At 62.2% G+C, this 13,349-nt stretch overlaps 3 protein-coding genes across 10 annotated transcripts in view; 1 reads left to right on the top strand and 2 right to left on the bottom strand.

Moving 5' to 3' along the window:
- The window catches only part of ZMYM3 (zinc finger MYM-type containing 3), a 28,858-nt gene extending 22,762 nt beyond the window's left edge, over positions 1-6,096 (top strand). For all 3 annotated transcript variants that reach the window (XM_050713353.1, XM_035541424.2, XM_050713354.1), the window contains 8 exons: positions 454-600; positions 1,445-1,548; positions 1,944-2,112; positions 2,233-2,384; positions 2,806-2,920; positions 3,894-4,148; positions 4,242-4,359; positions 4,747-6,096. In XM_050713353.1, coding sequence (XP_050569310.1) covers positions 454-600; positions 1,445-1,548; positions 1,944-2,112; positions 2,233-2,384; positions 2,806-2,920; positions 3,894-4,148; positions 4,242-4,359; positions 4,747-4,945 — 1,259 coding nt within the window. In that variant the 3' untranslated portion in view covers positions 4,946-6,096. The remainder of the gene's footprint in view (positions 1-453; positions 601-1,444; positions 1,549-1,943; positions 2,113-2,232; positions 2,385-2,805; positions 2,921-3,893; positions 4,149-4,241; positions 4,360-4,746) is intronic.
- A 385-nt stretch (positions 6,097-6,481) lies between these two features.
- Positions 6,482-11,636, bottom strand: GJB1 (gap junction protein beta 1). 6 transcript variants are annotated; one of them, XM_035541501.2, is made up of 3 exons: positions 11,193-11,236; positions 10,227-10,342; positions 8,402-9,414 (listed from the first exon to the last, which is right to left on the bottom strand). In XM_035541501.2, the coding sequence occupies exon 3, from the start codon at positions 9,400-9,402 to the stop codon at positions 8,566-8,568; it is 837 nt and encodes a 278-aa protein (XP_035397394.1). In that variant the 5' UTR covers positions 9,403-9,414; positions 10,227-10,342; positions 11,193-11,236; the 3' UTR covers positions 8,402-8,565. The 6 variants fall into 6 exon arrangements, with proteins under 6 accessions (XP_035397392.1, XP_035397394.1, XP_035397396.1 ...); XM_035541503.2 differs by lacking the exon at positions 11,193-11,236 and adding an exon at positions 10,494-11,190; XM_035541499.2 differs by lacking the exon at positions 10,227-10,342 and having other exon boundaries at positions 6,482-9,414; positions 11,193-11,607.
- Positions 6,695-9,045, bottom strand: LOC118245368 (gap junction alpha-3 protein-like). The gene has a single exon (XM_035541498.2). It carries the CDS (start codon positions 8,018-8,020, stop codon positions 6,695-6,697), a length of 1,326 nt encoding a protein of 441 aa, XP_035397391.1. The 5' UTR covers positions 8,021-9,045.
- Positions 11,637-13,349: the final 1,713 nt, after the last annotated feature.

Here is a 13,349-nt window from a genome sequence, read left to right on the forward strand (position 1 = left end):
TGTCCAGATTGCAGCTCTCCCAAAGCCTTTGAAAAGGAGAAGAGAAGAGCAAGCCCTCAACTACTCCTGAGGAAATACTAGGAGCAGGGAGCAGTGTTAGCCACTGACCCTTGTGGGGGTGCCAGGCTCATGGCACACATGCGTTAGTTTTTCACAAGGCTGTTCAGGCTCTTACCTAAAGCTGCCCAGCCAGACCAGCAGTCCTGACCTCACAGATCTTTTTAGCTGGGGACTGCATTCATTAAGCCCCAACGACTAGAGCCATGGCTGGGGAGAGGACAGAGGTGCAGTTTCTTGTTGTCCAGGGAAAGCTGGACAGTGCAGCCATTGTGGGGCTGCTCTGAGCCCAGGACTGTGCCCCAGGGAGCCTGACTTCATTTTCCAGCTGTCACAGGGAAAACAGACAAAAGACTTTTTTGAAAATTGTATTTCTGATCTGCTTTTGCATTGCAGACCTGGTGAGTAACCAGAGTGCAGAGGGTCTCCTGGAGGACTGCGATCTGTTTGGACCAGCACGGGACGATGTGTTGGCTATGGCTGTCAAGATGGCAAACGTCCTCGATGAGCCAGGCCAGGACCTGGAGGCTGACTTCCCTAAGAGTAAGAGCTAGGTGAAGGAGGCATGCGGGGCTGCTCACGCTGCAGCAGGGTCCTCCTGCTGCCCTCAGCCCACCTTTGCCAACAGCGTTAAGACCTGTGTGAACTTACCTCCCCATGCCCTCTGACTGACCCCACTTGAGGCCAGGAACTGAGGGTCTTGCAGATGACTGCTCACAGCGGGGGTGAGACCACCACTTTTGAACAAGTCTGTGTTTTTTTGACTAACCGACCTGCTGCAGACATAGGTCTGTAGAGAGGGGGGAACGAGAAGCTGATTTTAACAGCACAAAGAGCAGGGAAAAGGTGCTGGCGTGTTTACAGATAATGATTCCAGAGGATCCAGAAAGGCCTGAAAGACCTGGACAGGGCATGACGTCTTGGGAGATGGCAGAGTTGCTGAGTGTGTCTGTCGGAGGGCAGGAGGTGGGAAGGAGGGGCAGGGACACGCACGGCAGTTCTGAGGCAGTATACTAGCAGCAGAGGACAGAGAATTGGGGTGCCTGTGCCAGGCTGTCACCAGTGCTGGCTTGGTGTGAGGGGATGAGGAATGTTCCTGAAGTGTAAAAAAAACAAAACTGTCAGAAGGGAGAATTTTGGGTTCTGGTTAGTCTGAGAAAGCTTGAGGCTCTGGCAGGTAAAGCTGTTTCCTTTGTTGGGCTGTGGCTAAATGTTCATGCCAAGCAGGGGTGGAGGGTGTGAATTGTTGGGCTACGTGTTCCCTCTACCTCTGGCTAAGAACCAGGCCAGAACAGTAATCTGGCTTAGACGTCTGCCTGCCTCTTACCTCTGCTGGGGACAGGATGAGGTGTCTGAGCTGAGCTCTTCTGCCTCTGTTTCCTTTCAGACCCTCTGGACATCAACCCCAGTGTGGATTTCCTCTTTGACTGTGGGCTGGTGGGGCCAGATGATGTGTCCACAGAGCAAGAGCTGCCTCGTGCTGTCCGAAAGGTGAGCTCTTAGTGGGTGCTGCCTGCTCAAAGCCGTGTGGATTTGGAGTGGGAGCTGCCAGCTGGGACATACTCAGAGGTGAGGTGTGCAGGGGAGGTGGTACCCTCTCCTTTCAGGGCCCGCCTGGCCTATGGGCCTCTCTTCAAATGCAAGTACTTGTCTGTCACTTTGGAGGGGCCCTGGATGCCACATGCCGTGTGAGAGCTGGCCTCTTTCCTGCCTGTGATCCTCATAACTAATGGGTCTTGTTGCCTTGGCTGTCAGCAGGAGGATGCCTGCTGGCATGGGTGTAGGCACCGTGGGAAGGAGCTGGCTGTCAGCAGGCCTGAGGAGTGGCTGGGAACCTCGCATCTGTCCCAGGTACGTGTCTCATCTCACAGTGCATCTTTCTGCAGGGGCAGAAGCGTCTGGTGCTCTCTGAAAGCTGTTCCCGGGACTCGATGAGCAGTCAGCCCAGCTGCACAGCACTCAACTACTCGTACGGTGTGAATGCCTGGAAGTCCTGGGTGCAAGCCAAGTATGCAGGGGGAGAGACCAGCAAGGGAGAGGAGCTGCGCTTCGGCCGTAAGTGCCCTGGCTGTATGGGGCGGAGTGGCAGAAACCTCCCAGCAGCTGGGCCCCAGGTGTTGAGGTGCTCCTGACCCTGCAGGCTATTGTCTGAGGCTGCCGTGCTTGTTTCCACAGCAAAGCCCATGAGGATCAAGGAGGACATCCTGGCCTGCACAGCAGCTGAGCTCAACTACGGCCTGGCTCAGTTTGTCAAGGAAATAACACGGCCCAATGGGGAGCGCTATGAACCAGACAGCATCTATTACCTCTGCCTAGGCATCCAGCAGGTGAGGGAGGGCTTTTTGTCCTCAAGTCCTTCACAGCCAGACCTGGGGGGCAGATCTGGTGAGGGGAGCTCATTCCCTTTGTTCTGCCTTCTGGAGACCTAGGACAGCAACCCACCTGGTTCAGTCTTTGTTCCTGAGTGCAGTGGGTAGGGTGACGGCTATGGCTTTGCACCCTTCCTGCACATCCTTGGGGAAGGCTGGGAGCTCTCCCCAAACCCTGTCCCTTCTTCAGCACCACGTCTGCTTTGTCGTGTCCTGGGGTTTCCCTCACAATTTTCAGGAGTGGGTGGTCTTGGGATTCTGCTCTGTAGCTCTGGCTGTACAAGGAGGGGCTGTGTGTGTGCACCCTGGGCTCTCTGGGGAGGGTTTGCGCTCCAGGTGCTACCGTGTCTCTCCTGACTGTGTGTTCTGTCCTTTCTAGTACCTGCTCGAGAACAATCGTATGGTGAATATATTTACAGACCTTTACTACCTGACCTTCGTGCAAGAGCTCAACAAGTCCCTGAGTGGCTGGCAACCCACAATCTTACCAAACAGTATGTGTCTCCGGATTACCTGGAATCACCACGCACATACCCTGTTTATGCTTCTAGCGTTGGATCCTGCAGTCAGATTGTGCTCCTCCAGCCTCAGTTTTCTTTCTTGGCATAGGCAGTGCTGTCCTGCTGTGTTTTGGGGTCTTACTGTCCCACGCCGACAGCAGAGCCAGTCTGGGTTATGCCTCAGCAACTTCTGTTGCCCAGAGTAAGGTTGGCTGGGAGCAGAGTATGACTGCTGTGTTTCCTGGAACAGTTTGAATTTTTACAGTAGTTCACTTCACAGTGATGTCTAAACCTTTGGCAAAGAGGATACCAAACCCAACAGGTGCAGTGGCCCATGCGTTTCCCTTCCCAGTGCGTGGGCAAACCCTGCACACTGCTGAGTGTTGGCCATGGCTGCCGCGCTGCTACCTTGTGAGCAGACTGCCGTAAAGCTCTGCAGGAGCTTTTCATGATGCTGTGATCTGGGCTCCCTTCCCTGCAGTGTTTTGTCAAGTGCTGGTTCACAGATGCAGCCTCTCTCTCTGCGTGTCAGCTGTTGAGGCAGAGGCCTTTGGCTCCAGACCCGTGTGTCTAGACAGGAACTGGCTTTTCTTTCACCTCACACAGTGTGGTGGAGCACTGACCTGCAGTCTGCTTTGTGGCCATCTATAGAGACGAGCTGTTAGGACTGATTCGGTTCTAGCTTGTGTTTTGCCTGTGCTATGGGACAGCTCGTGACTGGGCAGAGCCAGCATCTAGATCCACTAACGGCTCTGGAGGAATAACCTCGTGGGGCAGTGGGTGTTGTGAAGCGTCAGCACCGAGCTGAGCTTGCCTGTGCAGGGTGAAGGGATTGCTCCAGGCCCACGTTCTCCAGATGCGTGGGGCTGGCTCCCAGCCATCGCTGGCAGGCACATTGTTCTAGTTCCCTCCTGAAGGAACACGAGGCCACTGTGGGTGTTGACCTGGTTCTTCCTCTGTGTTGCAGACACGGTTTTCTCACGTGTTGAGGAGGAGCACCTCTGGGAGTGCAAGCAGCTGGGCGTTTACTCACCCTTTGTGCTCCTCAACACCCTCATGTTCTTCAACACCAAGTTCTTCGGGCTGCAGACAGCAGAGGAGCACATGCAGCTCTCCTTCACCAACGTAGTGCGCCAGTCCCGCAAGTGTACCACAGCCCGGGGCATGACAAAGGTAGTGAGCATCCGCTACTATGCCCCTGCCAAGCAGAAGAAGGGCCGAGGTAGGGTCTGACAAAACATCTCTCTGTCCCTCTCCCTGCCCTCCCACCCCCCATCATGTTCCAGCCATGATCCTATTCTCTACCCCTTTGCAGATGGTGGCACTGGAAAGCGGAAGCGTGAGGAGGAGATACCAATGCTGGAGCAGCGGGAGAACAGGATGAACCCACTCCGATGCCCAGTCAAATTCTATGAATTTTATCTCTCCAAATGGTGAGTCTTCGGAGAAGAGGCACGTGACGTTTTGGGGCCACCTCTCAGTTTCAGGGAGACCCTGTGGAGTGGCTGCTGTTCTCTGCACATCTGTCTATGAGTTTGAAGCCTTGACCAGGGTTTGCACTGCTTGTAGGCTGTGGTTGAGAGAACACTTCTCTCTCGCCTCTTTCACTGCTCAGCCCTCTGTAGACGTGGAGGGGTGTGTGGTGTGTTTGCTTTCTGGTTAGGGAGTTCACTCCAGAGTGAGGAGCTACAGGCTCAGTCTGTGGCCTCGTCCTGCCAGAGGATGAGTCTGCCAAGTCTTGAGTCTTTGAGGGCTAACAGAGAGGGCAGGCCAGGCTTTCTGAGCGCCTTCTATTTGTATCCCTTCCTTTCCCTCTGCAGTCCTGAGAGCCTGCGGAACCGCAACGACATCTTCTACCTGCAGCCTGAGCGGTCGTGCATCGCCGAGTCCCCACTTTGGTACTCAGTCATCCCCATGGACCGGAGCATGCTGGAGAGCATGCTGAACCGCATTCTGGCAGTGAGGGAGATCTATGAGGAGCACAGCCGGCTCGGTGGCCTGGAGGACGACATGGACTAAGCACAAGGTGCTGCTGGGCTGGTTCCGCTCCAGCCCTGGACACCTCATCTCCCTGCCTCCTGCTGTGGGGGCCGTGCAGCGCAGGGTGGGGCCGGGGCTGCAGCAGTGCTGTCCCCTCATCGTTACCGGACTCAGACATCCCATCCTGCTCGTAACAGGCCTGTCCTACCTATGTGGCGCCTGCGCTCAGCCATGTCCCAGAGCTGTGTGGGCCATCTTCCCTGAGGCCAGGCCCTGCAGCACAGAGGTGGCAAAGCCCCCAGGGCGGTGGCCCCAGCTTGGCTCTGTCCTCCTGTTCCCCAGGGCTGCGGCCCCTTCCCCTGACACTAACCCCTTTTCCCCCTGCCCCGGGGCAGGAACCGCACAATACGGCAGAGTGCTGCCTGGGACCAGCAGCCCCTGAGGCTTTTAATTCCCCCTTCCCTTGGCATCAGCTCTTGGAGGCTGCAGGTGGTGTGGCAGGAACAGCTCTGCTGCAGTGGGACAGTGTTTTCAAAGCAGCAGGGAAGGACCACGGGTGGCACGTGAGCTGTTGGGTAGGGGAAGGGCTCTTTTCAAGGGCGGGAGGTGGCCAGGCTGGCTGTGGGGAGCAGATGGAGGCGGTGCTGGAACGCGAGGGCTGAGACCCAGTTGGGCTGCCTCCCTCAATTTTGTCAATGTTTTCTGAGTCAGCAGAAAACTGACTGACACGGGTCTGTGCCAGTGCTGCCCCTCTCCCCACCGTCCCCGTGTGAGGTGCCACCAGCAGTGCAAGCTGGCCGGGGCGCTGGCGGCGGTGGCAGGTCCCTCCGCTCCTGCTCTGGGCTCGGGCGGCTGCTGGCAGAAGCAAGGGGCTCTGCCTGGCCTCTCCCCTCCCTCCCAAAGCTGCAGGGCCCCGGTGCCCTGCCTGGAGCAGGCTTGGCTCCGTCTGTGCTCTTCCCTGCTGCCTCCTGCCCCTCCTCGTGTTCTGGTCGGTTTTCCTGAGCTGTACATGGGTCTCAGCACTGTTGAGCCTGTATATATTGTTCTGGGCCTTGGCCTGGGGCCCCCTGTCCTCTGTGTCCATGTGGAGAGTGAGCCACTCACCAGTCTTGTTGTAGTGATAACAGGGCGGTAGGACTAACCCTGTGTCTCTGGAAACCATTCATTTCAAATAAAGATGCAGAAACCTGAGAGCAGCCCCTGCTTTCCCCTGGTGCCAGGGTGGGCCCTCCCATGCAGCCCCTCACGCACCCCCAGCCCCAAGCAGTGCTGTGGGGCTGGGGCCTTCCCTTCTGCAGGCTTGGCCTCTCCCAAAGGTGCTGCAAGGCTCTATGGGGCACAAGGGCCCTGGATGGAAAAGCCAGGCGAGTGTCCTGCTGCTGTCACCCATCTCCCTCCTCTCCATCCCGCCCCTGCTGTGCTGCCTGTGCTTCCTCCTGCCCCCTCCTCAGCTGCGGGGCCACAGCCCAGCATGGTGGTGGCCCTGTCCCAGCTCTCGGGGCCACTCGGTGCATCTGTGGGACAGACGGTCAGAGAACAATGCCGCGGTGCCTGTGGGCAGAGCACGAGTCAGATGAGTTGTACTGAGTGTTTATTTGCTCCCCAGGGCTGATGGGCGGGGTAGTGGTGTTTGCCCCTGCCCTAGCCTGGTCCTGCTGCTCCTGGGACATGCCCAGCTCTTGCACTGGCCGTGGGGCCTGGCAGGTCCTTGAGATGGAACCACAACTGTGGCCACCACAGCATCCTGCGCATCACCCATCCCTGAGCATCCCGACACACCGGCTGCGTTCACACCGCCAGGTCCCCCACTCGCGCCTTCCCGCGGGACCCGCTGGCCACCCCCAGCCACGCGCCAGCCTTCCCCAGGGGTGCCAGGCCATGGTGGGGTCTGCTGGCATCCGTGAGGCTGCCACCACCAGGCAAGGTGACACGGGCGCTGCGGGGCTCCGTAGGGCTGCCAGGGCCAGGCAGGACTTGGGACCTGGGACGTGGCCCCTGCCGGCACTTGGTGAAGCCCAGGTGGTAGATCTCCACCAGGTTCAGCAACAGGGACACGCAGGCCACCCCCAGCATGAAGAGGATGAAGATGGTCTTCTCGGTGGGCCGGGAGATGTAGCAGTTGACGGTGTTGGGGCAGGGCCAGCGGCTGCAGGTGTAGAGGGGCTTCAGCTCAAACCCATACAAGGCGTACTGACCCGCGATGAAGCCCATCTCAAAGAGAGCCTTGAAGACAACGTTGCAGACGTATGTCCTCAGGATGGCCCCCCGCATCTGGACCCGGCCCCGCACATCCCCTGTGTGGAGCGGGGGCTGCCCGGGGCGCTGCCGCCTGGCCCCGTTGCCAGCCCGTGCCACCGCTCGCTGCTGCGCCTTCTCCTCCAGGTGCACCAGGTGCAGGATGTGTCCCAAGTACACGAGGCTGGGGGTGGAGACGAAGATGATCTGCAGGACCCAGAAGCGGAGGTGGGAGAGGGGGAAGGTGCTGTCGTAGCAGGCGTTCTGGCAGCCGGGCTGCTGCGTGTCGCAGGAGAAGCCAGCCAACTCGTCACCCCAGACCCGTTCGGCGGCCGCCCCCAGCACCAGGATGCGGAAGACGAAGAGGACGGTGAGCCAGACCTTCCCCACCACCGTGGAGTGCTCCTGGGCGCTCTCCAGCAGCCGCCCCAGCAGGCTCCAGTCCCCCATGGTGCGCGGCGCTGCGCCCTGCAAGACAGCCGCGCTCCAGACACACGGACACCTGCCCAACCGCAACCCTGCCCCCGGGCGGGCGTGCGGGGCCCTGAGCTGGGGCTGTCCCCACCTCGCGTCCCATGGGACGCCCTGACCTGGCGTGGGGAGGGCGGCGGGAGCAAAGGCTTCCGTCAGAAAGCAACCCCCAGCAAGGTGGCCGTGGCCACCACAGGGCACAGCACGGGGACCCCTCACCGTTGCGGGTGCGCGGGGCACAGCCCGGTGCTCCCACGCCGTCGGCTCCTGTGCAGGGGTGCAGGGTGCTGCGAGGCCCTTCCCGGTGCGCAGCGGGGTGCAGACAGGTCCGGCCGGCTCCGTCCGTCCGTCTGTCCACCCGACAGCGGGCACAGGGTTATCGGGGCGTGATGCAGCTGCGGGCCCCATTGGCTTTCTTTGTGACTGGCAGATGAAGCAGCCACTGGGGGAAATTTTTCCCCTCTATTTTTGGTCTGGGTACCTTTCTAAATATACTTTGGGGCTGCAGGGGCTAGCGCTCAATGCCACCAGAGGGTCACTGCTCCCGCACGTGTGCTGCCAGGGCTCCATGCAGGGACCACAGCCCCCCAGGCCCCAGTATTCCCCACCCACGTATGGGGCTGGCCAGCCCCGTGCATGGAGAAGCATCCCCAGAGGTGGGTGGCAGGAGCCTGGCTGCACCCAGACCCGCTCCTCTCCTCTCTGCCTGGCCGGGCAGGGGTGGGCACCCCATGCTGGCACCGTGGCCCCCGGCACGTCCCAGCCGGAGCAGAAAGCAGGGAGGCAGCGCCTGAGAACGGAGATTTAATGGCCCGAGTGCGCAGCAGCAGCTGTCCAGGAGGCTGGCACCGGGGGGTGCTGTACTCAGGATGTGGGCGGCGTGAGGCCCCCCCCCGGGGCTGTGGGGAGGCTGTGGGGCAGGGGCAAGGGCTGCAGCCCCTGCGGCGTGGGCCTTAGCAGGCGGAGCAGCGGTCGCCCTTCTCCTGCAGCCCGGGGTTGCGGCGCAGCATGTCCTTGAGGGAGCCGTCCTGCTCTGTCAGCAGCTGGTTGATCTCGTTCTGCTTATACTCGGAGAGCTTGTGCCCGTAGAAAGAGCCCTTCCCCGACGAGGGGTTGGAGTTTTGCCGGCCCCGCCGGGCACAGGCCCGCACCACCAGGTAGACCAGCTCGGCCATGTTGAGCACGATGCAGATGCTGGAGGTGACCAGCATGAAGACGGTGAAGATGGTCTTCTCGGTGGGCCGGGAGACGAAGCAGTCGACGGTGTTGGGGCAGGGGTAGGCCTCGCACTTGACCAGCCGCACCATCTGGTAGCCCGGGTAGATCATGTAGAAGATGTACATGAACACCGCCTCGAAGAGCAGCCTGAAGACCACGCTGAAGACATACGTCCACCACAACGAGCCCGCGATGCGTATCTTGTGCTTCTTCACCTCCTCCAGGTGCTTGGCGTCCCCGTGCCCCGTCATCATCAGCAGCTTCTTCTCCTGGTGCTGCTGGTAGGCCACGTGCATGGCCACCAGCAGGGCTGGCGTGGTGACGAGGATGAGCTGCAGGGCCCACAGGCGGATGTGGGAGATGGGGAAGAAGTGGTCGTAGCAGACGCTGTTGCAGCCTGGCTGCTGCGTGTTGCAGGTGAAGGCAGACTTCTCGTCCCCCCAGACGCTCTCGGCCGCCACCACCAGCACCATTATCCTGAAGATGAAGATGACAGAGAGCCAGATGCGCCCGATGGCAGTGGAGTGGCGGTTCACGCCGCTCAGCACCGCGTAGAGGCCGGCCCAGTTCATCGTTCCTCACGCCTGCGGGAGCGAGAAGCGGCGTTAGGAGGGGGAAGGTCCCCGGGCTGAGAGGGACCTTCCAGGTGGGCAGCAGGACGGACAGACAGCAGGACGGCAGCACAGGGCAGCGTTTTGCCTGCAGCAGGCAGGAGATCAGCCTCATGGCTCTGCCGTCCCCATGCCACCAGCCCTGCTCTGGGGGTGGCAGCAGCCAGAGCCGGGCAGAGCGTGGCTGGGATGAGGAAGCAGGCAGAAGGTGCTGCGTGCTGCTGGGACATTAAATTGCCCCGGCTGCCCCGTGTCTGGATGGGGGAGGGCTGCCCCGCCACTCCAGTCATGGCTGGGGGGCAAAGGGCTCCCAGCTGGCGGCCAAGAGCTGCTGCTGGCTCTGGCTGCGGGGCCTCTCCGCCTCCCCCTGCGAGGGCTGGGGACAGAAGAGACCCTGTCACCTCTGTCACAGGGCAGCCGAGGGGGCCCCGCTCCTGCCCTGCCACCCCACACTGGCACCAGGATCCCCACCTGCGGCTGCCGCAGAGGATGGGGGCAAAGCTCACGGACCCCCCACCTGCACCCAGCGCTGAGCTCTGCCCCGGCACCTCCCTGCCCTGCGCTGCCACACTCATCGCCCTACAGCCCCGGGCACGGTGTCCCCACGGGCAGCCATGCGTTGCCACCCTCCTCCGGCACCATCCCTGCCTGGGGTGACCCCGCACCCCAAGTGCCGGCACTGAGCAGCTCTGGGGGCTGCTCCCCACCTGGGCATGAGGCCAGCCCAAGGCTGGGGGCTGGGACCCGCCAGCTGGCCCCAGTGCAAAGGGCCCCACGGCGCATACCTGCTGGTGAGGAAGGGTCCTCGTGAGCTGCCCCCAAAGGCCCCTCTAAGGTCTCATGTCTCCAGCAGGAGAGCTCTGCTCCGCCTGCCCTCGTCTCTGTCCACCACTGCCCTGCACTGGAAGTCATATGCTGCTTTATAAACTATTTACATACAATGGGGCCTTTATGGGCCCCTGAACAACACACTTTAGCATTCAGATCCAATGCCCTGACTTCCGCCCACCCCAGCCAGACAAAGTGCCTGTGTGCTGCGTTCCCGCTCCCACCTTGCCCCGCGCCGAGCACGGATGTGGACCCACGGCTGCCGGCCCGGGGGGGGGGGGGCTGCCCACTGCCATGAGCATCGCACGGGATGGCAGCCACCTGCATGGCTGGGTGCCACCGAGGGGACAGCCAGGACCCCGTGCTGGTGGTGACAGTGGTGGGAGAGTCCCAACATGGCCCTGGGGACGGTCACTTCCCTGGATGGCGAGCAGGGAAGAGCCTGCAACACGTGCCAGGAGGCAGAGCTGAGCCCAGCCACGTGCCTGTCCGCATGGATGGCACCACGGCCTGGGCTGGGGCTGCGGGCTGGCTGCTCCCCGGCACAGCACTGAGAGTCTGTGGGACCCGTGGGGTTGTGTGTGGCCCCCCGTGGGCAGCCCCAGGTGGGGAGCAGCCACACACAGCAAAAGCTTCCAGCTCAGGGCCCCACGGCACTGCTGGCATGGCCGGGGCGAAGGAGGTGGCAGGCAACAAAGCCACCCTTGATGGCTCCTATCCTGCAGCCCAGGGTGCGAGCACTCAGACCAGGAGCTGACAAATCGTGGTGGGCAAAGGCCCTGCTCTGCTCCTCGCCCCGCTCCCCCCGTCCCACCCCAGCTCTGCTCTCCCTGGACCCCATGGTGAGACCCCAACCTCTCCCCCGGGGTCCCCAGCTGGGGGCTGTGGAGTCCTCCCTGGTGCGGTGCCCGCCCGGCTCTCACCTCCGTGCGGGGCTTGCTCCCAGAAAGGCTCCCAGCGCTGCGTCCTCAGCACGCAGCACAACACCTGGACTTTATACTGACCCGCCGCGCCACCCGCCCCCTCCCAAACAGCTCAGTGCTTTCCAGGACCTGCTCCCTGCTGAGCAAACACCACAGGTGTGTCCAGCTCACTCCCACGAGGCACCCACCCCGCCGCCACCACCGAGCATCCCCTGGGGGTGTTCCAGGGGCCGCCGTGGCACCCTGGGGGAGCTGAAACACGCCCCCCCCCCCCCCCCCCCGTGGGGTCCCCTTGGCTGCACCTTTTGGCCCTGAGCATCCTCCCTGCCATGTGTTTAAGCCAGGCGCACGCACCGTGATGCTGTGGCACCGTGGCCCCCTCCCGCTCTCCCCGCGGGGACACGGCCCCCACGGCGCCGCCGCTTGGGGTTGTCGGCTGTTCCTGGGGAGAAGGGGTGGGGGGGGGGGTGGTGAGCGGCCAGATTAGCAGTGTAAAAGTGCAGCCGGGGAAGGCAAACAGCCCGTCAACCATTAACCGGGCTGGCGGCCCACGCCAAGGTCCCGCCGCCGAGCAGGGAGCGAGGCCACGCGGCGCGCTGGGACGCGACGACCCCGCGGGGCTGCGGTGGGGCAGCGGGGCTGGGGAGCGGGCCGTGGGGAGCCGGCGGGGCGCGGGCTGCGGGCTGCGGGGTGCGGGGGGACCGCCCCGAGCCGCTGCCGCAATCTCGGCCCCCGATAAGCGGCTGGCTCAGCACGGCTCGGCCCTGCGCGGCCAGAGAGGGGACCGGGGAGGCAGGAGGCGGCAGGTGGCGCTGCGGGGCCGGGCCGAGCCGGGCCGGGCCAAACCGGGCCGGGGCCCGGCCAGGGGGAACCGCGGGGTTGGGAGCGCGGCGGGGCCGGCGGCTGCGGGGGGGGGGGCAACCGGGTGAGGGCTCCGCGGGGCGCTCAGCTGCTGCCGGGGGGCCCGGCAAAGAGATAAAAATATAATTGATTAATTAATTAATTAATTAGCAAAGGATAAATGAGGATAGATACGAATAAATAAAAACGGGGGGGGAAATAAAAATGGGGAGGAGGGGCTCGGGGGGGAGGGTGGGGGGCGTTGCGGGTGTCCTGCTGGTGCCGGTGCTCCGGGGATGCGGAGGAGGCCGGCGAGGAGGGGGGGCTCTGCGGCTGCTGCCCTTTGTGCCTGGCCTCTGGACCCTGCTGCTGTTTGCGGTGGCAGAAGCCTTGTGCAAAAGCCTGCAGGCAAGGACAGGCTGTACCTGCGGGGACAGGACCAGGCGCAGCCAGCACTGTCCCCTGCCTCCAGAAAACCGCCCCGTCAGCGACTGCTCAGAGCAAAAACAGGCTCTTAGTTAATGACGTTAATCACAAGGTGAGCGTGGCGGCTGATTTGTGAGGACATGGGCACGGTGAGCCAACGAGATGGGCTGGGGCGAGCCAACATCCGTGCGGCGGGACGGGGTGACGCGGCGGTGCCGGCAGCCTTGGCACCCCGCTGGGGTCAGAGGTCTGAGGGCCCGGCAGTCCACGTCCAAACGGTGATGCACAAAGCCTCTGACACACATCGGGTGCCGGGAGGAGAAGGGTGCTGCTCTCAGAGCTGCCTTTTCCCGGGCTGATGGCGACACAGGCGTCCCCAGATGCCGCCCCCTAAGAGACAAACCCCCCTCGTCTGCGTCAGCCCTGCTGGGAAGGGCCCGGGCAGCGGGTGAGCACAGAAATGCTTTGTGCTGCCGGAGCGGGGTCAGAGGGGAGCGCAGCGCTCTCAGGCAGGTTGTGCACCCTCACAAAGCCACGTCTTGTCCTGTGCCCTGCTGCATCAGGGGTGTGGGAACCAGGACCAGGACCAGGGCACTGTCCTAGTGATGCTGCCGTGCAGAGCCCTGCACTCCTGCTGGCTGTGGCTCCTGGAGCAGGCAGGGACCAGACACAGGTCACTCCTATCACTCGTACCTTCCCCGTGCCAGGATGGCTTTGCAGTTCAGTTCCCTTTTGCTTCTCTTTGCCAGCAGCCCTAAACATGTCCCCCGGAGCTGAGGATGTCCCTCATCACCACACAGATGTTAACCACAAATACCCTAGGGGACACGGTGTCCCCTGGGCTTTGCCAGGTCTCCAAAGAAACACTGCTGATGGTCAAGGACACCCGGA

This window comes from Cygnus atratus, chromosome 13 (genome assembly GCF_013377495.2).
Source record: "Cygnus atratus isolate AKBS03 ecotype Queensland, Australia chromosome 13, CAtr_DNAZoo_HiC_assembly, whole genome shotgun sequence".
In the NCBI taxonomy this organism is placed as follows: domain Eukaryota; kingdom Metazoa; phylum Chordata; class Aves; order Anseriformes; family Anatidae; genus Cygnus; species Cygnus atratus.